The sequence below is a fragment of the Episyrphus balteatus genome, chromosome 3 (genome assembly GCF_945859705.1).
Source record: "Episyrphus balteatus chromosome 3, idEpiBalt1.1, whole genome shotgun sequence".
NCBI classification, from domain to species: Eukaryota; Metazoa; Arthropoda; class Insecta; order Diptera; family Syrphidae; genus Episyrphus; species Episyrphus balteatus.
Window position 1 is genome coordinate 130,068,199 of NC_079136.1, and position 26,250 is coordinate 130,094,448.

Genomic DNA, 26,250 nt, shown 5'->3' on the forward strand with positions numbered 1-26,250 from the left:
TCTAAACAGAAAAAAAATACTACGGACTACATTTGAAATATCATATATGTTTTCTTAAAGCCACTTTTTAAGATTCATATAGTTTTTCAATAAAATAATATGTACTTCAAACTCAGAACTTTCTACGTCATTCATTAAGGAGGAAGAGACTATTTAAAAAAATTATATTTTTGAATATAGTATTTTAATATTAATATTATAACCTATGAAATAACTTGTTTTTCTACAAGAACAAATGAGGTAGGAAAATATTTATATAAATTTGATTTTTTAAATTCGCAGCTGCAAGCTAGGTTAAAGAAAGTAAATATCTACAAGAGCCACTCAATGCTTTATTGTGAACAGAGAATATTGGCAGTTTAGATTAGACGTTCAAACGAAAAAAGCTATTAACCTAGGAACAGCTTTTATTTGACGTTTCGCTGTATTCCATTAAGATTCTTAAAAATATTGTAACAGAAATAAAGTTTTAATGGATCATGCATTTTGTGAAGGACAAATTGGTCAGATCCCAAATAAAAATTTTGCTTTTGAATTTTGAGCTTTTTTGGAGTATGTATAGTGTCACACTGTAATGATGTTAGTTAGGAAATGTTTGATTTTTACTCACACTCAAAAATTTTCAAGTGCATTATTGTAAATTTTTATTTGTTGAAAATTTTTAACAGTTGAAATTGGTGTTAAAAGTTTAAATTATTTCTCTTTTAAACTCTCCTCTGATAAACTAGGTTTATAAATAAGTTAACATTAAAATAAAATTCACTTTAAATTCAATACAATTTCATTTCTTTTTATTTCTCCTCCGTCGTTTATCGTATTGAATAGCACTACCCTACTAACAATTTTGCTTCTATAATGCTTTACAGAAGTAACAATTGCATCTGTAAAGCTTTATAGAACCAAAATTGTTTGTCGGGTATAACACTATAAGTTTTCTTATGTAACTTTATAGTAGCGAACAGCAATTTCGGTTGTTGATTAGAATATTGACAGGAGTCTTAAGGCTTGGCCACACTTAACGGTATGCGGTTGCACAGCTGTCCGGGTAGCCATACGGATACTTTTGTATGAAACAAAAATTCCACACCTGGATAATGCTGTTTCAGTTTTGAATTTCCCTTCCGGTGTGGTCAGGCTTTTACAGTGCACATCATTGCACACTTACAGGATTGATAATATTTACAGGAGTCTTATGTTGTATACTTGTTTGCGGTTTAATAGGAGTGAAAAAATGTCGCCTTCTTGATTCTTATGAGTCTTATACGAGTTTTATACGAGTTTTACAGGTGTAAAATTAATCATAGCTAGAACCTTCTCATGATCATTATAGAAGCGAAATTGTTTTTTGGGTAGTGATTATATTTTATGATTATTAATTTTATTTTATTTTTAATACTTCCTTATTCCGTAACCTTTCTAACAATAAAATAAATTTGAAATTGATTTGACTGTATTTTATTCAAAAAGATAAATGTAATCAGTGCCTAAGCTCATTATTTCATCTATGAACACACCCTCTCTGCTGTCATTTTACCAAGTTTCGATGAACACCATACACAAAAACAAACTTCTGAAAAATCATCATCCGCTCAAGTAAACCAATTTTTTGGTTTCTTTTTCTTCATTCCGTTTAAGTACTCGCTCTTATAAACGAAAATGTTAACCTAACATACAATGTATTCACAAGAATCTGACTGAGCTCTCGCTCTAACAAAAAAAAAAAAAGAAAATGTATATTTGTATTCCTATATTCGTATCTCACAAACCTAACAAATGTTCAAGGCATTCTATCGTAGGGTTAGTTTGTAAGGTATCTGTAGTTTTTTTATTGTATATATGTATCCTAGTTTATAAGAGGGTGACAAAACGTCACACAGTTAACGTAAACAAAACTCTCTGTCATGAGCAAGAGTAGAAAAAAAAAGAAAAACATTTTACTGACCGCCATGAGGCAAACATTGTATTCATTTTCATTACAAAGCAACTGAAAGAGCAGGCAATACATTATAGCCGCCAGTTTAACTTAAGTAAAGTAGTAAAGAATTGTTATTTTTAGACTAAGACAGCAACTGTAACCTAAAAGACTCAATAAAGAAATTCAATTCAAAAAAAAAAATTCATTCCGTTTAAAGATTCGTAATCGTGAGGATTGTTGCAACTTGCAAAGCAAACAAAAGAATAAAAATTCTTTTTTTTTTGTGCTTCGTGTTTGAAGAAAAAAACCAAATCATTTTTTGAATAAATTTAAATATTAATCAAAATATAACAAAGAAAAAAAGAAGTTGAAACAAGAATAAAATGACTCGAATTGAATGAAATAACCAACAAAGTGAAAAGCTAAAGAAGAGAAAAAACAAAAAGCTCGCATATTGTATGCTGGGATTCTAAAAATTAATAGTGTACATAATAAATAATTATTTTTTTTTTTGTAATTTAACTAGAAACAAGGAAAAATAAGGTGAGAATATAAAACCTATACAAATATAATTTTGCCAAATGTTATTTTATGTACATAATTTTGTTATATTTTTTGTGTTGGTTACATTTTACATATATATCTTTTTTCTACGACTTTATTCATTGTGTTCATTATTTGTTTTTTTATTTTCGTTTTTTTCTTATGAAAAAAAAAATGAGTCCCAAAAACAGTTATGTTTACTTACAAAAAAAAAAGTAAACAAACCAAAAGTTGAGTTTTTTTTTATGAAATTCTCAATTTTATGTTGTTTGATTCAAATTATGTATAAATTTCTTTCTGATAAATCAAAGAAATTGGAAAATTACAAAAAAAAGTAATAATAATTACATACGAATGCCATAAATAATAAAAAAAAAAATAAAACCAGAAAAACCAAAGAAGAAAGCAATAATCAGCTGAGTTTTTTCTTCTCATTTTTCTGAGTTCATTTTCGTTTCTCTTTCAATCTCAATATTTACTAAATATACTGTCCTATCTCTGTTTATCTTACAAACTCTAACCCAAGGTGCAAAAGAGACAACACTATATTCTCTCGAATTAAATAGTTTGACATTTCACTTTGTGAACTTGTTCGTGTTTGCATTTCTATTCTTCTTTATATATTTATATTCTACTGGATGATGAAAAAGTTAAAAAGAGAAACAAAGCATTCGTAGCAAAAGCAGAGAGCCAGTCAGGTCAAAATTTTGTAACAATTCATATAAAAAAAAAAAACTAAAAGTGAAAAAAAAAACAACGTCAACAAAGATTTTATTTTTGCTTATAAAACTCATTAAAAAAGAACAAAAATAATGAAGAAAGGATTCTTCCAAAAGTGTGTGAGTTTTTTTTGTTTATTTTTCCAACGGGTTAATGTGTAACTTTTTATTTAATTATTCAATAATTCACCTTAGCCAGTAGCTCTACACACACATACACATACAACATACATGTAATGTACCCAAAAGCAAAATAAAAAAAAATACTCAAATAAACCTGCTCAGTCCATTGGAGCTGTTTTTTTTTCTCCTAGTAAATTGATCATTAAAGGTCTCTCTCCGCCTTCACTTTCTCTCCTTGTGATGATGAAAACTATACAACAAATATTATTATATAAATCGAATAGACGAAAAAAAGCAATTGCGAATGCAAAAAATTTAATTTTTGCTTTGTTCTCGTGAAGTATGAGCTCATGTTTATGTACACACAGAGGGCGATATTATTTTCGTTATCCTTTGTCCTGTTTTTGTGTGTACTGTGTTTTTGCTGGTGCTTGAACCCTCCTTGGTGTGTTTTTCAACACCTTTTTTTCTATTACTTAATTCGAAATATGTAATTTTTCAATCATAAACTAAGCTAAATTCGAGAGGGTTGTTGTGCCTTGTTGTTGGTACTGGAAGTGTATTTACATATTTTATCTAAAATCGTATCTAAAACTACTCCCCTGTTATAAAAAAAACAGGTAAAAATTGATTTGAATAAACCAAAAAAAAAAAAAAACAACAAAAAACTAAGAAAAAATATTCACTGTGCGTTTGGATATTATTGATTTTTTTTGTTTGCTTATACGGGAGACCTTTTTTGCCATCACATCAAGGGAAATGTGAGAAACAAAACTGGAAACATCTGTTAAAAGTGCATTTTAAAAATACATATATACATTTCTATGCCTTGAATCTATCCTTAACAAAAATAACAAAAAAAAATAGAAGAAAAAAACCGTTGGTGCATCTAATAAAAAAGCATCATCGCTTCTAGTGAAAGGGCAGTGAAAAAATATATTTTTATATGGTATCTTTTTTTTTTTTTGTGTATTTTTAAATGCAGTTCCTACCTATTTATATGTAGGTACATAACATAGCAATATTGTTCTAAGAACTCAGAAAACCCTGAATCTGAGTAGGTAATGTATTTGCTGCACTTGCAGTGTTGTTTTGACGACTGAGGTTAAGTTTTTTTTTTCTTCTTAAATGTGTTGTTTTTTGCATTTACCTACCTTGGTATTTTATTATTACATTATACAGTCAGATAGGTATTGTTTTTAATTTTGTTGGTCGCTTATATTATTACTAAACAAAGAGATCGGTCTCCTCTACTAGTGAAATGAAAAATGATTTCATTATTTATTTTTGGTTTGATAACAAAGTAGGTAAACAATAATAATTAAGTGGCAATGTACGGAATTTCTTATCTAAAAAACAAAAAAAAAGGCAAATGTGGTGGGTGAGGTATAGTGATAAAGAGATTTTCAGTTTCTTGTGTATTTCCAAATTCATACCTAGACCTACGTATTTTATGCATACTTAGGTATTTAAAAAAATGTTTTCAAATAAAAAACTTCGCACTAAATTTAATAAAAAAATATGTTTGTTGAAATATTATTAAAATTCAGATCTTGTAGATTCAGTTTGTTGGATTCGTAAAATCCCTTTCTGCTATCCACTAATGTATGTATGTTCAATTTTGTTTTGGTCCCCAACTTTATTAAGTTTTTGTTTCCTCATTTATTTTCATTATTCCATTTCGGCACATAAACATGCGGAGGAAGAACACAAAAATATATTAATTACATATGCATTGTAATATCATATCAACAAATAACACTGCAACAAATGTCCAAACACAAAAGAAATATAAACAAATCCATTTGTAACTTGTTTTAAAATCACAAAGTTCAATTTTGGTGTGTAGCACATTTGGTACGTTTACCAACACAAACACACCCATCTGAATTTTCAGATAAAAATTTCCACCTAAAATCGTAACTAAATGTCAAAAAACGTTACTAAATGCCACCTAACTTTTTATGACATCTGACCAATCAGAGCCTCTGAAAATTCAGATCTTAAGTTCAGGTGTCCTGCGTTGAACGCGGGGAATATAATTCCATTACCTCCCAGGAGTTGGACTCCATAATGTAAGACTAGAAACAGTACAACGTAATTTCATCTCTGACGAAAAAATGGAACTCCTTACTTATTCCATATGAGATTAAAAATAAGTAATTTGTCACGTACAGACGGCCAAAGTAAAACATAAAATTGTATGGAGGTCGAAGAATGTTATAGCAAATCTATAAAACTTGTAGCTATGATGTCCAAACAATTATTGCAAATCTACACTTACCTAAGTTCTATTACGAAACAAATTTTAAAAAAAGTATGATCAAAATAGGTAGTAATCAACCCTATCCTAAGTTTCACGTGGAATTTTTTCCGCCCGGAATTTGAAAAGCTATCGTGAGTTTCACCAGAAGGGAATTAACATTTTCCTCCAAACTAGTTTCCTGTTCGCCACAAAAATGAACTTGAGAAAAGAGCTGTCGACTGCCTAACATATTGCCTGAACAAAATGTCAAAGTGCATGAACGTGAACAACTTTTTGCCCGGAACTCAAAATAGGAGAAAAATGAAATTCAATTTTTCCGAGTGGAATTTTGTTTACGTGAAACTCACGATAGGGCTGAATATTTTCACTTTTCTGACAAACAGATAACGAGTTTAAAAAAAAAAAAAACAAAACGATCTTTATACTGGCATAATACAATTTTTTCGGATCTATATATATCTATCTATAAGTTTTATTTTTTTTCTTGAATTTTTTTAGTCTGGCTCTATAAATTAAGTTGGGTTTTAAAACACTAGATACAGAAATGATTCTGAATGTATAATGTACGTGTCACAACTATATCAAAAAGAAAAAAAAACATGCATTTCTGCGTTATTAAACATGGATTTTATGTTTTTTCTATAAACTTTTGAGGTCTCGAACTTATGCACTTACTTTTCATATTTTGTTGTTTTCTTCGATTACTTTATAATAGCGAAAATATCAAAATTAAAAAAGGAAGTTTCTGGTATCAAATTTGTTTTCTGCTGGGTAGTAGCCATAATACTAATTTCAAAACCAGATTTGCATCAAAGCTATTCAATAATATTTCTGTAAGTGTTGTTTTTTATCAATTTGTGTCTCACTGAAATTTGTATAGGAGTAACAACTATATCTTGAAAGCATTTGCCAGAAAAAGTTTTCTTTGTTTCAAACATGAGAACTTAAAAGATTCTAAAAATTTTGCTTCGGAATCGATTGATATCGGCAATAACTTTGTACAGGAGATTTAAGCTTACATTTCATTGTATTTTTTTTTTCTTTCTAGAAATGTGTTCCCAGGGGAGTTCACGACCACACAATATATTCTGGAGAAAAAATCCAATAATATAAAATATTTTCTGGATAAAATTCTTTTTTTATGTAATAAATACTATGTAGGTACATATCTTATTTACAGTAGTAGTAAATACAAAACAAGTCTCCTCCATGCTTAATTTTAACCGCAATCGAACAATGATCAATTCCAATAAAAAGCACCATAGCGGAAGTGTTTGCGGTCTATAATACCGCAAAGATTCCGACTCCCTATGCGCAACATTTCTTTGATATATTAAACTAGCAAAAAAATTCACCGCAATATAAATATGAGAAAATCAACAGATTCTATTTTGCTTTTATAAATTGACAATAAAAGACTTCCCTTAATAGGTAGCTAGTACATCTAATAAGATTTCAGAGAATACTATTATTCAGAAACCGATCTGATTGATTGATATGAGGTTTAAAGAGAAGCATTTTCATAACTCAACACAAAATATTTTAGTATTCTGAATAGAAGTATATAAATATCTAAAAATCCAAGACCAAAACTGGAATAATTTTGAGTACATAATATCTTTCTCTAATAAATATTTACCAATAAAAAAAACTTAAAAAAAAACTAAAACAATAACATAAAACAGGTTCTTCAAAACAATCTCACACGCGCTCAGCTGAATCGAAGAATAACTTTAACTGGGCAGCAAACACAAAACGTAAACATTATCACTCCACCACACTCAACACATGCCCAATATAGTATAAGCTTTCAGTTTAGCCTTGGAACTTGGGCATGAGACACATTATACTTTATAAAGCAGGCAGGCAATCTTGCCATTTTTTTTTTGTTCTTGCTTCAATTAAAAAAGCCCAACGCATAAAATAAGTAAATATATATAGTAATATGCTTTTGGAATGGAATAATGTTATAAGAAAATACATAACGGGTTTCTATGCAATTCTTTTAATTTAATCTTGTAATTAAGTAATTAAAAACATGGAAAATGTTTCTTTCATAGTTTTCAATTTAAAAAGTGTTTGATATTTTGAGATTAACATTATGTGATAAAGTTGAACTGGGCAACATATTGAGAGTCTTATCAAACCGGGGCACGTGTGTCTTCCAAACGTTAATTTTTATAGAAAACTATTTATTATTTCAAGGTGAAGATGAGGAAATAACTTTTTTTTTCTCTAATGAGACTACTTTATGCATTTTTTTTGTTTTGTTTGTCAACAACTTTGTAAGCAGCGGTGTTTTTTTCATTCAATTGTGGTTTGTGTAATTAATCTTTTTGCTAAATTATTTACTTCCATTTGATTTGATTCAAATTTAACGATGACAAGGTTGAGTTCAATGCAATGAAGTTTGAATAGCTTGTTTATTGAATTTAACGTTCGCTCAACCCAAAATTTTCAAATTTATAGTTCATCAACCTGCAGCAATTTCAAATCTACTGTGTACATTTTTTTTTCGGGTAGGTAGGTATTTGTGTATATTTGCTAACAGCAAAACCAAATTGATTCATTTTTTTCTCTGTTTTTGGCAGAGAGATAGAGGAGAACGAGAGAGTAAAAAATATTAAAAAAAAAAAAAAACAAAATAATAATCCCACCAAAACGTTTCTCATTTTCTTTCTCGCTAAAAGATTTTATCATCATCCCCATTGGTATAATTCTTTGTTTGGTTTAACATGCGGTAGAAGAGTGAAATATTTAAGTTGGATAGGTATAACGATGTGTAATATTATTTTGGGAAATCATTACAACTGTGCGTGAACGTAGAATCTAAATATTAGAACGCTTTTAAGTTAGCCAAATTTTGTTCGGGGCTAAGGTGAATCGTTTTTAATTTTGTTTTTTTTTTTTTTTTTTGTTCTCTTCAAATCGAGTTCAGCGACGGTTTGAAAGTTGTATACCTAGATGTTCTTATTATTCAAATCTTTAAAAATAGGGTAATTTATGTTTTGGTTTCAAAAATAAATTCAAATGAAAAACATTTAAAGTTGGGATTTTGCCATTATTAATTAATTATAAAATTATTCACATGTACTCAACGTCCAACGTGAGTTCTTGCAGTTCTCGGAGAAGGTAAATCTCAATTACTTTTCGATACATTATTTCAATAACTCTAATTCGGCCATATTTTGACTAATATCCGTGCGAATGTCCACACATCTTGGTAGGCAATTCACGTCACCAAATGCAAGGTAACTGATGCGGCCGAATTCTTTTTCATCGTGTTGTGAAATTTTATACTGTTTTATCGAAATCGAATCTTCGATTCCATGAAAATGGTTAACATTTGACTTTTGGGCTTATAATTGATTGTGCCTATTACCTCTACCTCATTTTTGAAAAGAAAGTTGAACTAATGACACTTTCACCCAACAGTGAATTTTTTTGTTTATTAATTTTATTTTCTAATATACGAACATTTTGGATGTTTAAGTCTTCGTCGAATTAAAAGTGAGTTTTATCGCTGATAAAAAAAAACTGTGTTTTCTCGTAGTGTCTTTTACAACGTTAGAAATTTTCATACTTTCGGTAAAATTATTTCAGCTAATCCAGATTCATAGCATCAAATTTGGTGAGTTTATTAGGGGCCCCCAAAGTCCGTCTGTATACGAAGGTACAGCCTAAACAGATGAACCGATTAATATAAAACTTTTTATGTAGCATTTTTTGGCGACTCTCCAGAGGAGTTTTTGGAATAAATTTTTTTTTACCAAAAATAATGGTACCTGTCATATATCGATTTTAGTAAAGTTGAATTTGCTCGAAAATTGCTTCAACGATTTTGTTAAAAAAATTCAAATGTAAGTTTTAAGATAAGGTCTATCTTTTAATGAATTTTTTTTCGAAATCATTATTAACGGTACCTGCCATAGAACCGTTTATTTTTTTAATCCGATTTACTCCGAAACTACTTATTCGATTTTAACGAAACTTTTTGTAAGAAATCATTTATATAATTTGAATATAATTTTTTTTAAAGTTTTGAAAATTTTTTTTTGAAAAATCAAATTTTCGAAAACATTGAATTTTTTTTTAAATTTTGATTTTAGATGTTGATTAGTGATTTCTTAAAAATGGCATACCAATAATTGTTGAAATTTACTTGTTATAAATTACTTTGTTAAAATTAATATAGCTTTCATTTCGTTTTAAGTTTTTAGATTTTATAAAAATAAATGTTCATTCCTAATTCTGATTTCAAATGAAATACTATTCTTTTTAATTCTCCGAAGAGATCTAAAATAACTTCCATTATTTCAATAGGTTATGGGCCCAGGCCACCTAATTGCATTTTGGATAAGAATTAAAAAAGATTTTTGTTTTATTTGAAAATTCTGAATTTGAAAAATTTTTCAACGGTTATTAAGAAATGGCCGCCGGAGTACCGATTCCATTGGTAGAAAAATTGAGAGGAAGAGAGAATTATGATAACTGGAGCTTTGCAGTTAAAACTTATCTGGAGCATGAAGAGCTTTGGGATTGCATTCTTGGTACTGAAACCGACGCCAAGAAACTTAACAAGGCGAAAGCAAAAATTATTTTATTGGTGGATCCAATAAATTATGTGCACATCAGGAGTGCAAAAACTGCAAAAGAAGTCTGGGATGCTTTGGAAAAAGCATTTTTGGACTCTGGTCTAAGTCGAAAGGTTGGACTGTTAAGAACGTTAATTACAACAACGTTAGAGAAATCTGCATCTGTGGAGGAGTATGTCGACAAAATAGTCTCTACAGCTCACAAACTTCGGGGAATTGGAATGGATATTTCCGAACTTTGGGTTGGAACTCTTTTACTGGCAGGCTTACCAGAAAAGTTTACTCCAATGATAATGGGATTAGAAAGTTCTGGTTTGGAAATAACTGGAGATTCTGTGAAGACGAAATTACTTCAAGACGTTGAATATGACAAAATTTCGAATGACGCCAATTCAGCTTTGTTTGGTGGGACGAAAAACAAGAACTCAAAATTGAAGCGTAGTACCAAATCCGTTCGTTGTTTTTCTTGCAACAAATTTGGTCACTACTCAAGAGATTGTCCTAAAGGAAAATGCCATTCAAATTCGGTTTTGTGCACTTCATTTGCTGCCAAAAGCTTTAATCGAAATGAGTGGTACATCGATTCTGGTGCGTCGTCACATATGACTTCAAATGACGAAGATCTTGAAAACGTTAGGGCTCCGTCAAGAAATCAAGTTATAATTGCCAATAACACTCATCTTGAAGTCAAAGCAATGGGCGATTTATCAATGAACCTGGTCATTGGAAAGCAAATTCGAACAGTTGTTGTCAAAGACGTGTTGTTTGTTCCAGAACTTTGTACTAACTTGTTGTCTGTAAGTCAGATGATATCAAACGGCAACACAGTAAAGTTTAGTTCCGATGGTTGTGATATCTTTAACAACAGAGGTGATGTCATAGGAAGAGCAAACCGAGAAGGTAATATGTACCGGCTTAACCTTCAACCTGAAGAAGCCAGCTTTATGTCATCAACCGAAAATAGTTTTGACTTGTGGCATCGTCGTATGGGACACATAAACGAAGACAGTCTGAAAAGATTACGAGACCTGGCGAGCGGAATAGAATTTTCTGATAAGGTGGAACAAAAATGCATTGTGTGTATCAAGGGCAAACAATCAAGACTTCCATTTAAAACTTCTATAAACCGTTCAACAACTGTCCTGAATATCATCCATTCAGATTTATGTGGGCCTATGTCAACAAACTCTCTCGGAGGTGCAAGATATTTCCTCACGTTCGTCGATGACCTGTCCAAGTATGTCTTTGTTTATTTCCTCAAGTCAAAAGATGAAGTTTTCGAAAAATTTAAGAACTTCATGGCTTTTGTGGAGAATCAAACAGGAAAGACAATAAAAATTCTGCGAACAGACAATGGCCGTGAATTTTGCAACAAAGAAATGAGAAAATGTTTGGAAAGCAAAGGGATAAGACATCAAACGACAACCCCTTACACACCGGAACAGAATGGCGTCGCTGAACGGATGAATCGAACAATTGTAGAGCGTGCTAGGTGCTTATTGTTCGATGCGTCATTGCCAAAAGCATTGTGGGCCGAAGCCGTTTCAACATCTGTTTATCTGATAAATAGATCTCCCAATCGAAGCCTTCCAAACAAGACTCCTTTTGAATTGTGGTCAGGTGCTAAACCAGATATGAACCATATTAGAGTATTTGGTTCTCAAGCAATGACACATATTCCAAAAGAAAAAAGAAAGAAGTTTGATTCGAAGAGTGAAGAACTAGTTTTTGTGGGATATTGTGAAGATACGAAGGGTTACAGGTTACTTCGAATGGGCACCAAAACGATCGTTAAGTCTCGAGATGTCATCTTTATTGAAAATAGAAAAGAACGTCAAGGTAAATATCTAACTAACCAACATATTGTTTTGCTCCCAGATCCGGAAGTTTTAACAACAGAAGAAGGTAATGAATCAGAAAAAAACATTGAAGAGTTATCTTCAGGGAGTGAAATGTTTTTTGGTTTTCCCGAATTTCCCCTGGAAAGTACTAATGAAGATATGAACTTGAATACCTCCGATTCTACTAACGAAGATCAAGAAATTAACTTAAATACCTCCGATTCTTTCGAAGATTGCTCCGATTCTTTTGAAGGTCCGTCAGATGAAGTTCGAAGATCTACACGTGTTAGAAAAGAAACTGTTTTTTATCCGAACCCCGTTACCTACATGTCAGCAGATGCACAATCTTTCGATGATCCGAATAGTGTTCGTGAACTTGAAGAAAGATCTGATGCTGAGGTTTGGAAACAAGCAATGAAAGAAGAGTATAATGCCCTAATCAACAACAAAACTTGGATCTTATGCGATCTCCCAGATAATAAAAAGGCATTGAATTGCAAGTGGGTGTTTAAGTCGAAGAGAAATGTCAAAGGTGATATTGAACGTTACAAGGCTCGACTTGTCATAAAAGGCTGTTCTCAGAAACTGGGAATAGATTATGAAGAAACTTTTTCTCCAGTAGTGCGGTATGGCACGATACGATATCTTCTCAGTTTGGCAGCAAAATATGACCTGGAAATAACACAGATGGATGCAGTTACAGCTTTTTTGCAAGGCGATTTAAAAGATGAAATTTATATGATCCAACCAGAAGGTTTTGCAAAGGGAAATAAAGTTTGTAAATTGAAAAAATCTTTATACGGACTAAAACAAGCTAGCCGTATATGGAATCAAAAGCTTGACAAGGGACTTAAAGAAATTGGGCTAAAGAGATCTGAAGTGGATCAATGTGTATACTACAAGATTGATGAATCAAGAAGAATATACGTTGCAATCTATGTGGATGACTTGATCATTTTTAGTAATGATAAGAAATTGGAAACTGCTTTAAGAACAGCTCTTTTAGAAAAATTTCACATGAAAGATATTGGTAAGGCAAAGTTTGTCTTAGGTATGCGTATAACACAAGAAAAAGGAAAAGTCACACTTGACCAAGAACAGCACATCCATGATATGCTTACAAAATTCAACATGGTGGATTGCAATGCCGTCTCTACTCCTATGGATCCTGGTCAGAAGCTTGTTAAATGTGATACAAACGATGAGCAGTTGACAAACGTTCCTTATCGAGAAGCTGTAGGCAGTTTGTTATATATATCACAAGTCTCAAGACCCGATATATCATTTGCAATCAACAATGTTAGTCGATTTTGCAATAACCCGACGAAATCACATTGGGAAGCAGTTAAACGGATATTTCGATATCTGAAAGGCACAATGGATTTCAAACTGATTTACAAGCAAGATTTAAAATCTACTATTCAAGGGTTTTGCGATGCAGATTGGGCTTCAGATGTGAATGACAGACGTTCAGTAAGTGGAAATCTGTTTTTAGACCAAAGTGGTGCTATAACTTGGGCCACAAGAAGACAACCTACCGTTGCTCTTTCTACGACCGAAGCCGAATATATGTCGCTTAGTAATGGAACTCAAGAAGCTCTGTGGTTCAAACAACTGAAGGAGGAACTTGACGAAAAAGTGCTATCCCCTATAATTTTATATTGCGATAACAAAAGTGCTCTCAGTCTAGCATCTGCAAACACTTTTCATGCTAGAACCAAGCACATAGATGTTCGACATCATTTCATTCGTCAACATATTGAAGACCAATCAATTAAATTACTTCATGTTTCATCACAAGAAATGAAAGCAGATGCTCTCACAAAAGCCGTCACTAAAGACAGTATAAACAAATTTTTAGAAGCTGTAGGTCTTGGCAAGCATTAATTTTAGTGGGAGTGTTGAAATTTACTTGTTATAAATTACTTTGTTAAAATTAATATAGCTTTCATTTCGTTTTAAGTTTTTAGATTTTATAAAAATAAATGTTCATTCCTAATTCTGATTTCAAATGAAATACTATTCTTTTTAATTCTCCGAAGAGATCTAAAATAACTTCCTTTATTTCAATAATAATTTTATTTTAAAACTTTTTATCCAAAAAATCATTTATAAAAAATTAGTTTTTGAAAAAACGGCTTTAACGAATTTCTTTATCGAAAATTTAATTGTTCTTATTTTTTAGTTATAAAGATTTTTAAAATTCTAATTTAACATTAAAAAACTAAAAATATAAAAAACTAATTTTCTTTTTTTTTTCTTTTCAGATCGTTCTTCAGTGAACACTCTCATGTCAACGAATATTTTTTCTTAACACTAATAATAAATGCACTTTGAGAGATAGACGCAGTAAAGTGATATATAAAAATACAATTTCATTCATTATTTTAAGCAACAAAAGAATTAGAAGAAGAATAATATTTATTTAAAACAAAAACAACAATCCTTGCCTCTTTGCATTCAACCTAATAATATCTACGTACTATATACATATGTAAATAAAAACCACGCTATTATAAACTTTTTTTTAAGTTAAATTTAAAAGCACACGAGCGCCGCGTCGGGGTATTGCGCTATCAATAAAATAATAACAACAACACGCCAACAAAATAAGTGCAAATGATTAGTTTTATTTCGTAATATAACTTTTTTTTAGTACCTAAACAAATTTCCCCGATTTTACGAATAAAACAAAAAAAAAAAAACAACAAAAAGAACGCAATCATGTTATACGTATTTCACGTCGATATGGGCAGGATGTTGAAGTTCGATATGAACGTCGCATTGTCAAGGTAAGAAAACAATACACATTCTAGTTTGACGCGTATTTATTATAAATTGTTTAAAAACAAATAGAAAATCCTTCACTCGAATATGTCGTGCCCAAATAATAACAATAAAAATACCACTACAAACTGTAATCTTTGTTTAACTTTCTTTTACGTCTGAGACATCAAGGCAATCTATCGTTTTCGTCGGGGGTTTGTCTAGGAAAATTTTTTTTTTTGTTCCCACTACATATTATATAAAATTATCAGTTAAATTAATCAATTTAGGTTAGATACTACATTCATTTAAATCTTCAATTTGAAGGCAACTTATTTTTTCTAAGCTTGTGGGAAGGTAGCAAAGTGTAAACAAATAAAAAGTAAAGCATTTGTTTAATAAACAATATTTATTTATTATTTTTTTAGGGAAATGATGAAATAGCACGTGTTTGTGAATCAGCCAAATAATACATAGTAAACTTGTTTTTATTTTTAATTTAAAGATACTGGTCATTCACATTTTTTTGTGTTTGTTTGTGTTATTTTTTTTTTTTTTTCAATTTTTGAAGAGGAAGATAGCAATGAGAAAAATTGACGACGACATTGGGAACACAAAACATGCCTACATATTTGACGCAGTTCCAATCCTATACCTACTTTATGTATATTCATACGAGAACGAAAGGTGGAAAGTAAATAAATAGATTCATTTTCAGTTTATTTTAAAATTGTTTTCAAATTGTAAATATTATTCTTTGTTTCGTGTGCTGGTATATGGATTTGTCATAATTTATAGTCTTTTGCAATCCAATTTCTAGAATTATTAATTTACGTGGAATTCTATGAAATTCCATTCCATTAGTTGTTGTGAACAAAGTTCACTTGCTGTTGTTCCTGCTGTTATTACTAGTCAATGCGTAGTATTTTTATCTGATATTTAAAATAGCAGTTTAGTTGGTGGTATACCATATGAACGATAGTGTAGGGAAAATATTATGGAACTACTTTATGTATGACTGGGTGATACTGAGAGTTCTCAGTCACATTAATAATTGTGTCTGATAGACACAGCAGCACTTATGAGTACCTAGATGATAGAGTGCTTTAAAAGTTTAGTTTGTTTTTTGCAAAGCAATACACAGACATTTGTATATTGTAATTTTCCAAGTATGTACTAGTTAACAACATAAATAAAGCAATGTGTAGATTGTTTAAACTTTTGAGTAGGTACGACGAGAATAGACGAAATTTAATTTTAATATTTATACATTATGCAAACATTGTTTATTTATGGAATTGATATGCTAAATTTAAACCTAGACACGAATAAAACCAACAGTTACTCACATACGAATAAAAAGAGGTATCTACGATTAGTTACCGGTTTCATAAATATGAAATAGATACTCGTATGTATGTATTTATGCATAAATGTATGTATTCAAATTAAATTTTTTGTGTTGTTATTTCTGTTCAAAACAATAAATTAATTCAAATAAATTAGGTAAAGAATATATGATTGGTAGAAAAGTATGATGTCTATATACATAATAATGTATTGGTAGAGTCGAACAGTTTGTTTACAAAACAATCAATCTATTTTTAAGTAGGTTGCCTAAATTTGTTTTCTATTTTTGAAAACGAGATTATGAAGACAACAAATTTGATTGACAGAATAATCATGTTGTCTAAGTAGGTGGATTGTTATCATGTGTGTGTTGACAAAGGATAATATTCTCAAGCTTAGTTGAGAAGATAATCAAATATGATAATATTTTTATTTCTATCATTTGTATGATTAACGATATTGCCAGATTATTTTCTGACAATTTCAGTAAGAAATACATATTTAAGGAGGCAAGGTGAAAATTCCTTGGCCTGATAATGAATTTGAGTCATTTGAAGTTAAAAACTGGTTTTATTTTTCGAGATAATCTCCTTAAACCTCAAAAGACTTGGTCATGTGTTTCTTTAACAGCAAATTCCTTTCCGGCATTCAAAATATTCATGCTTCCCAAACACAATTTTTTTTAGTTCCGAAAAGAGAAGAAAGTTTGAGGTTGCCAAATCAGGAGAATAAGGGGGTTGGGTAAGAATATTCTACTCCAAATCCCGAAGCTTTTCTAATGCCCGGCTCGTTTTCTTGGAAGAAAATTATTTTTTTTTTTAACCCAGGCTTCTTTTCGCAAATTTTGGCGTCCAGCTTATCAAGAAGGTTGGGTGGTATTTTCCTTCGAAAACCTTTCCGGTTAGGCAGTCGACTTTGCTTTTTTAGGCACTTGATCACCGACTTCTATCCACTGCTTCGAATTTTTTTTTTGGTTCTATATCGTTTATTCAGTAGTTTTTTTTTTACCTAAAATATATTTAAAGCCTGAAAATTGCGTTTGAAACTACATATAGGTAATCAGCTTGAATTTTTGTCATTTTATGCATGTTTTCAAAGTTTTCAAAGGGCCACAGAAAGTCCTATAAGGCGATAATTTTTTAGAAATTTACATTAAAAACGGAAAAATATTTCGGCCTTCTTTATGTTTTTACTTGAAATTTATCAAATTTTTTAACAACAAAATAGAGAGGATTTTTAAAAGATTTTTTTGTTACATGACAAAGCGGCCACTGGTACAACAAAATATTGGTATTCTTCGTGTCAGGAAGGATATTTGTTCTTAAATTCATGTAGTAAACTATTTTTACTCTTTTTAGGAGTACTTGTTTAGCAGTCATTTCTCTATTTGTTTCTATTTGAAATTTTGCCTTAAAAAGTTTTTACCATTCCTTTACTACATACTTAACTCAGTTATTATTATAAGAAATCATGACTGTTGTAATCCAAATTTAAATTTTTTCTTTTGTGTTATTTATATTTGCAGTGTATCCAATTTAAAAGACACAATAGAACGACTTCATGGAATATCGGCACAAAATATAGTATTACTGGTTAGTGGCGGAGAAATGCTTACAAAATCCACACAGGTCTCGTTTTATTCAGCGGGCACAGATACAAATCCTATATACATGTTCCTGATAGGAGATGCAAAACTACCACCTGCCATTCCCGCAATAGAAAATGGTAAAATTCATAAATTTTTTCATAAATCAATAAAATATAATTTTTTATTGTTTTTTTTTTTAGATGTCGATCTAAACGATCAGGTAGAACGTTGTCTTACATTACCAGCTGTTTATGATACTGTCGTTACTCGAGCACAATTAGCACAACAAATGTACGAATTAGCACGCGAAGAAGAGAACATCTGTGAACGATTGGTACATGAACAGCATCTTCAACAGCAAGGCTGGTCCGCAGTTGTTGCCAATATGGAAGATCTAACAGAAGAATTCCGTCAACGGTTTAGAGACTTTTGTCTATCTTTCGATCGACATCTGGAAAAACGTGCAGCATACATAGAACTTTTAAATTACTTCTCCGAAGATTTGTCCAAATTATCTCGAATTCCAATTTTGCCTGGACTAATGCAAATGGCTCAGGAAGATTTCCATGGGTTTGATGAGCTATTGGACAATGATGAAGTTTTCTCAAGATCTCAACAAAATGTTTCTGTTTTGATGGCTCATGATCCGCAAAGTTCAGCTGGACAAGCGCTTGATTCAATTGAGTCGCAGGATGATGAAAAACGTGATAGTACATCGCCAAATAAAAAACCCAAAATGGGATGCGATGACGACAAAGGAGATACAATGAGCGTTACCAGTGGAGGAAGTGGGACACGACGGACTCTCACTCTTTTGCAGTGGATATCTGCCAAAGAAAATCACAATAAATTAACAGAAATGTCTGAGGAGTGTATACAAGGTTTAAATACCTTTGATGAAGCTGTTTATGAAAAACTGAAAGAGGAAGTCAATCATATAATTAAAAGTGCAGACCAGGTATGCGTTTTAAGATTTTTTATTTAATGTTTTATTAAAACAGGAATCTTGTTCGATTTCAGAGTGATATGAAGGAGGTAAAAGGTCTAAGTGAACGTCTATGTAAATTGGAAGAAATCAAGTACAAAATAAAGAATATGGTGCAAGATCAGAAGGAACTATCGACAGCTTTCCAACAAGTATGTTCATTTTGTCTTAATTTTTGCTTTGATTTTAACTAATATGGTGTTTTTTTAGAATCAAAACCGTGCAATTAATCTTAGAGATGCTTCAATACTTCCGGATCTATGTGCCTCTCATAGAAGTCAGTTGTTAGTTATGTTACAAAACCATCAAAAAATTCGTGAACTACGTCGTTGTATATCAAGAGCTAAAGAGGAGCTAGGTTCAAATTTACACACACGTCTAAAGTAATTTTTCTTTTATATTTTCTTAAGCTTCTATAAACAATTTATTATTTTTTTAAATTAATCTTTCAGGCGTATTATTGTTTTGGAGAATAAAATGAGTGAATTCGATAATAAACAACTATTCTATCATCGTTGTTTGAGACGAGCCGAACGTCATATCAGTATAATTGAACAAATACATCAGGCACCTTGTATATATGTGGCTGCTGTAACTGAAGTTATACGCAGGAAAATTTTCTCAGGAGAATTTCGTCAGTGGGCGTCCAGACTGGCTGAAGATTTTGATTCGATTCATAGTGAGGAAATAAATCGGAGACGGAATTTCAATGCCAGTTTCGAAGGACATTTTTTGAATATTCTCTTCCCTGGAATGAATGATATGCCACCAGCGTTCGCCAATGAAAATCCATTGATTTTTGATGCTAGGCTCCCAAATTTAACAAAAAGTGGTATGTTTTTTACGAAACAATTTTAATTTAATATTTTTTTAAGAGTGTTTCGTTTGTTTGTGTTTGTCGGTTAATGGGGAATTTTAGCCCAAAATACATTTTTACTAATTTATATTTCGGTCCGGAGATGAACAAAAATTATTTCTTCCTCACAGTATTACTGCAAGCATATTTTAAAATGAGTCTAAAAGCCTCAAAAAATTGTTCTTTTGGAAGATTATGAATCTATTTCAACAAGCCTTTTATAAAACTTTTTTGTTTGTACTTTGCAAAATTAAAAATAAATTTATAATTTTTTTTATACTAGCCCGATCTAAAAATATGCGTCCCTCAGTCCAAATAGAAATCATGAGGAATCAAATGAGTTCTTTGATGCTCCTTGTAGCCTGAAGAATTGTTCTTCGTCGCTGATGTAGAAAAGCATTTGTCAGTGTTTCGAGTTTTACAAATAATCGAAAGTAGAAAAACAATCATTTGTTCTGTGACGTGTTAAAAACCATTTTTGAAACGTGTATATGATTTTTTGTTTTGCTTCTTTGATTTATTTTTTCTGTGTAGGACATATAATTTGATTTTGAATTCAAATGTATTTTTTTTAATTTTTAGATATTGATATTTTAACTTCTTATCTACCGGATCTAACTCATCACATTCAACTGCCAGACATGGGCCCTGTTATTAATTTTTTTATTTCAAGGTACATTCCTACTTTCTACTTTTTTAAATTTCCTAAAACATCTTATAAAATGCATTTCTATTTTATTTTTAAAGATCTGGTAATCACAACTCAAACATTAAAAGTTCCTCCATTTCTTCAACAACTAATAAAATACTCCAAACCAATATATCTGGCCCTCTAAATGCACATCATCAGCGAGTTCAAGAACTACAATCTCAATCAAAAGAGTAAGTTTTAATCAAGGAAAACAAACACAAATGAGAAAAGAGATTTAAATAAAATTCTCATATTTCAGTGGTGAATCTGAAACAGATACAGAAGAATTTGAAAAGGTCATACAGCCTGAAATGAGTCCAACAGATAACACCAATCCACACCAGTCTACAGCCAGTGATAATGTTGTTTACCAAGTAGCCCATATGGCAACATCCACAGAACCCCTACAAACGCACACCGTGGAAACTCTTACCGAGGTAAATATTTGAAAACAAAACTTTCTAACAAAATTACGGCTGTGATCCTACAACATTATTTGTGTTTTTTTCTTATATGCTTTTTCTCTTTTGTACGCGAAAATAAAAAAAAAAAATGCGTAATAACTATAAATAATAAATAAAATTATCTAAAAATTAATTTAAACAAAAAAAAAATTAATTAAAAAAAGAATGAACCTCGTCCGCCAAAAAAACCTCCAAGGCACATTAAAAATAACCACCAAATTGCACTCCATTCCCCTGCCCCAATCAAGACAATAACACCTGCTCTTCCACCACCAAAAATTAACAATGCACGTCCACCACATCATGATCACGAGCATTTAAGCACACTTTCTGTTATTTCTGAAAAAGACACTCCCACACCATGCGATTCGGATACCTATAATCCCATAGCTCCCTTTCCTCTATATTTGGGTCACCATAGTACTACTACTACTACTGATCAACGAATTACCGAACAATTGATAACTACCACGGTTATAATAAAGGAACATAGCATAAACACTACTGAAGAAGATGGCGGCGAAAGTGAATTTGTTAATTCAGATTTTTACATAGACGAATCTTTGCCCTCAAGCTATGGCGATACTGATGATGATAATAATCTGAATGCTGAAGAACTACTATTAACGCAACAACAAACCACTGACGATGGCAGCAACTTGTTGGACTTGGATTTCCGTTTCAACAAAATAATGTCATTTACATATCCAATTCATGATGATAAAAAAAATACCAACAAATTGCCACATTTTGAAACTAAGGAGTCAATGGAGACAGTGTTCGGTCTACTGCAGGTATTGGAACAAGAACAAAAAAAAAAAATACAAAATATATAATCGATTTTTTTTATTTCAAACAAAAAGCAAAAAATATATTTATTTTTTTTTAGTTGATATGAAATCCCCATTGGTAGTATTTACACATTTCCAGCATTGGTGGCCCACAGTCAAATACCCTTTCCCCTCTTAAAAAAATACAAATACACACAATATTAAATCCTTCATTCATTTTCAGTATTATCGTTATCGCATTTTAAATCCTTAACTTTTTTTCGGTCTTTTTGGCAAAAAAGCAGTAAATTAAAAATAAGTTTTTTTCTGTTCTGCTCTTTTCAGGAAAATCTTGGTTCGACACGACTTGAAGTGGAACGCCTTAAATCCATTCTAAAAGCCATGTCTGAAGTCTCACAGGAATGTATAAAACTAGCTCGTGTGAATTTCCAACAATTCAAATCCGACCAGGAGAACTATCAAATTGATTTGCGTAGTGAATTTCAAAATATTTCCGAAAAATGGCAGCTAGTTCAGATGCAGTATGAATCTCGTGAACAAGATATTATCGAAATGCAAGCAAAACATAGCGTAGAGGTGACAAACCTGGAAACGGCAATCAATATGAAAGACAAAGAAATTCTCGATATGAGAAATGACCAACAACAAAAGGATTTGCGACACTCTGAGCAAGTTTCTCAACTCGAGGCAAAATGTACAGCATTGGAAGAAAAATACCATTTGCTGGAGCAACAAATGGAATCGTTAAATGAAAGTTTACAAGCAGCCAATGCTGAGAAAGTAAGAGCTGTGGCCGAAGCAAGAGAGAAACTCATTCACGAGCATAAATCTGAAATTGAATCATTGAGATGTCGATATAAATTAATGACCAGCATGGAACGTTCACCATCTGATACTAGTTTGGAGAAGATTGAAAAACCAGCAGACATGATTGAACTTGCGTGTCATGAGACAATTGTATCACAAATTCGTGAAGATTTACGTGTGGAGAAGGAGGAAGCTATAAAACAAGCTGTTGATTGTGAACGTTCCATTTGGGAAGCAAAGGCATTGCCATTGCCTAGAAGTTTAAATGAAAATAACGACAATAATGTGAGTGTGTTGAAATTAATGCTCGATGATAAGGAAAGATATATAGATATGTTGCGAGATAAAACTGCAATGCTGACGCAAGACAATTTGGACCTGAAAACACAACTGAGTATTTTGACAAATGAAGAGGTCAACAGTTGGCTTAAGGAAAAAGTAGATTTTTTGAATCGTGAAAAAGCACGCATCGAGAAAGAATTGAATATGGAAAAATCTCGCCGTACGGAGATGGAACAATCATTTGCTGAGCTTAGAGGGTGAGTACTCTTTGTTATTCTTACTTATTTAAGTTTTATTTTGTTGCGGTTTTCCGTTAAGAGTCTTTTTTCTAAAAAAATACAATCGAGCGGGTTTTAATTCGATCTTCTTATTGCTTGTGTCCGTTGTCAATGCATAAGACCCAATTGATTTAGGTCTGATAGAGGATCTCATTGATTCAAATGTCTTTTTCCGCCACTGTTTTACCAACAGATCCACCACTTTTACCTAGGTTTTTTTTCTCTATATTTTGTCATTTGTCAGCATAAGCTACACGTTAAATGGATCTTTTGAAAAATATTGACTGCAGTTGATCACAACTGCGGGGAAATTTATTCGATTATTGCCCTTTCGGGAACTTTTTGCACAATCATATTTATTTAATATTTGTATTTTCTTTTTTTTTGTAGATCGGCTATGGAAGCAAGTACTTTACCACGATCCAAGTCTAGTGGATCAAATCATCGTTATGTTGTTCTTGAATCCTGTTCCAAGGGTGACATTGTATTTGTCGTTTGGAGTATGCGACATTATCAATTTATGGTCGTACAAGATTCAGCTAGTTTGTACTTTGTAAATGCAGATAGCTTAAGTGCACTAAATTTGCGTCTACCAGGCCCTGGCGAACTGGAGATGCCATCACCATTTTACGCCTTAGGACGAGTTGTCCATAAAGAATATTGTCAAGCAAGAAAGGTATTTTTGTATTTTATATATTTTATGAAATTTTTGCTCAACAATTTCTTTAACTTTTAGGACGAAAACCGTTATAGAGTTAATAAGGGCTCTAAGTTTTATCGCATCAAACTTGAAGCACTATCTCGTAATGAATCCAAATGGACTGGCAGACGTGAACGTCTTGAATGTAAAGAACAAACAACAAATTAAAATATGAAAATATTAATTTGGTTTCTTTTTATAGCGTCATCTTCAAACGTATCAATTAATCGTTCCCTTTCCCAAAACGATTCAGGTGAGCCATCATCTCTAACACATCTGAGTATTCTGCGTGAAGCGCCGTCACATGATACTGTTGATTTGGGCAGCAGCATCATCACCACCGCCAGCACCAGCGCAGGACTTAAAGAGCGTACCATTAGTATAACAAGCGTTACCGAAGAAGATGACGAACCAATTTCACTTCTCAGCGATCGTTGTCGCTATATTAGTGTCAGCGAAGAAGAAGAAACTAATCGATCTGTGATAACAGAGCAACCAACCTCATCATACTTTCCCCCGATGGTAAGCTTTACCAATACTCCAAAAGCTACTTCATCGCCATTTCCTTCATTAAATTATTATGAAGCAAATGATTCGTCAGTCATGTATTTTTCCCTTGACTAAAACGAAAAAAAAAACACACACAAAACACTCATCCAAAAAAAACAAACCCAAAAAAACTAAATCATCTATAAATTAGCGCGACCCATAAAAACTTTGTCATTGTATTATCATTTGTATTAATTATTTAGGACAATGCATCTGCTTCCTTCCCAACGACTTCTGCTACCACAACTACTGTCACTGCAGTTGCCACCGCATCTACCCCAAAATCAACAACTGCCAGCCGCAGTCCAATACCAATTCAAATATTAGCCAACATTGGCAGTTGCTCTTTGGAAAAAGATACCGATGATTCCGATGAATATCGCTCTCTTGAAGCTAAAGACGAAAATGAATTTCCTCCCATGTCTCAAGATTAATAATAATTCTTAAACTACACAACTACAATATTTAATTTAATTATCTAGCTTAACGTAGTTTTTAACTTCTTAGCAATTAGGTAATTTCGTAATAATTTTTGTTTTTTTTTCATATGATTTCTGATCTTCTCAAAAAAAAAAAGAAAAACCAACAAACCACGATCTAGATTTTAAGCAAAAAAAAAACAATGTATTAGAATACATTACAAATTATTTTTTTTATCTTAATTCGACTTTATACATTATAAAAAAAAACAATCGATTTATAAAAAAAAAAAACAAACATTTTTGTATGAGAGGTGAAAGATGATGGTTGATGAATTTCAAATTAATTGGAACACAATCAAGTAAATACTTGATGAAACACTGTGTATGATGTTTTGTTTTAAGATTAAAAACAAGAGTGCGTGACATAATTATTAGGCGTGTTTCTTATTACATAGCTATCCGCAGTGCAAATAGATTTCTCCTAAAACGAATGTGAGTTTTGTATCCGAAGGTGGATTAAACTTCTACTTTTATCGGCAGCTACAGGTTGTATTTGTTCTAGTAGTTCTAACTCTACTGCGGATAGCTTTGTCAAAAAAAAAAACATCTCTATTGTATTCCCTGTATTTGTATTTTTACTTGACATGACTTCATTTTTTTATAATTACACATTGCCTAGACATTTTCTTTATTTGTTTGCTTTTGCTAATGCTATAATTGTTTTTGATTTCAAAATTTCATTCGAACAAAAAATTCTCTTTCAGAATAATGCTGAAAACCCAACCGGTCATCGTATCGGATTATTTACTCTTATCGAGCCACTTATAGCCCCTATTCAAATGTCTATGGACGTCGCTATTGATTTAAATTAATTGCACACAGTAATTTTTTCTTTTTCTTATTTTTTTAAACAAAACAAAATTCCTCATTTCGCTTTTAACTCGTGATAACCAAACAAAATAAATGTAGCAAAAAAATGTTGTTTAATCAAAAAAAGTAAATAAAATAAAACAAAAAAATTTACGGAAATAAATCTTTTTTTTTTTCTTAATAGCTTTACCAACAAAATGAGAAATGAAAAAAAAATCAAATCTTCACACACAAGCTATAATGCATAGACCTTTTTCTAAGTAAACGCTTTCTAGAGTATTTTATAAAAAAAAATATATATAATATATTTTGAGAATAACGTTACATAGATTTTTTCTTCTAAGTTCACTTGAAAATAGGCAATGCAATTTTAAGAATTAAAAAAAAAATAGTTTAATAAATGAAAAAAAAAAAATTAAATGCATACAAATATAATATGTTGTTGAAAAAAAAAAAAACAAAACAAAACACATACATTTATATAAAGCATAATAAATTGTGATATATTAATTGATTTATGGAATGAATGAAATATTTTTTGTTTGTGTTTGTTTGTATGACAATGATGCAAATTATTTTACATAAATTCAGAATATTTGTAAAGACAAAAATTGAATTAAAAAAAAAAAACAAAAAGAACGGATGAAATGGAAATATTTTATGTATTTATTTTTGTGACTGGCAAAGGGTCGGAACTGAATTTGAAATTTCAAAACAAAACAAAAAATCAGTTGAATGAAAACAAAATGCAATTTTTTTTTTGCATTTTGTTTATTTTAATCTTAATCATAATTTTGTGAATGTGTTAACCTGCGTGTTTGTTATGCAGGTGCACAAAATAATAATGTC

At 31.2% G+C, this 26,250-nt stretch overlaps 1 protein-coding gene across 7 annotated transcripts; it reads left to right on the forward strand.

Moving 5' to 3' along the window:
• The first annotated feature begins 2,137 nt into the window (after positions 1–2,137).
• Positions 2,138–26,090, forward strand: LOC129916070 (RB1-inducible coiled-coil protein 1). 7 transcript variants are annotated; one of them, XM_055995839.1, is made up of 16 exons: positions 2,138–2,458; positions 14,270–14,794; positions 17,644–17,843; positions 17,907–18,664; positions 18,727–18,843; positions 18,902–19,074; positions 19,144–19,523; positions 20,130–20,220; positions 20,295–20,429; positions 20,498–20,675; positions 20,867–21,496; positions 21,818–22,839; positions 23,251–23,536; positions 23,597–23,705; positions 23,763–24,082; positions 24,313–26,090. In XM_055995839.1, the coding sequence occupies exons 2-16, from the start codon at positions 14,727–14,729 to the stop codon at positions 24,541–24,543; spliced, it is 4,698 nt and encodes a 1,565-aa protein (XP_055851814.1). In that variant the 5' UTR covers positions 2,138–2,458; positions 14,270–14,726; the 3' UTR covers positions 24,544–26,090. The 7 variants fall into 7 exon arrangements, with proteins under 7 accessions (XP_055851814.1, XP_055851819.1, XP_055851820.1 ...); XM_055995844.1 differs by having other exon boundaries at positions 25,296–26,090; XM_055995840.1 differs by lacking the exon at positions 2,138–2,458 and adding an exon at positions 2,845–3,297.
• Positions 26,091–26,250: the final 160 nt, after the last annotated feature.

Coding starts and splice junctions, on each gene's coding strand:
- LOC129916070 (XM_055995839.1), top strand. CDS start 14,727: ATGTTATACGTATTTCACGTCGATATGGGCAGGATGTTGAAGTTCGAT. Junction 19,075..19,143: donor AATTTACACACACGTCTAAA/GTAATTTTTCTT, acceptor TTAATCTTTCAG/GCGTATTATTGTTTTGGAGA. Junction 23,537..23,596: donor AATATTGTCAAGCAAGAAAG/GTATTTTTGTAT, acceptor TTTAACTTTTAG/GACGAAAACCGTTATAGAGT.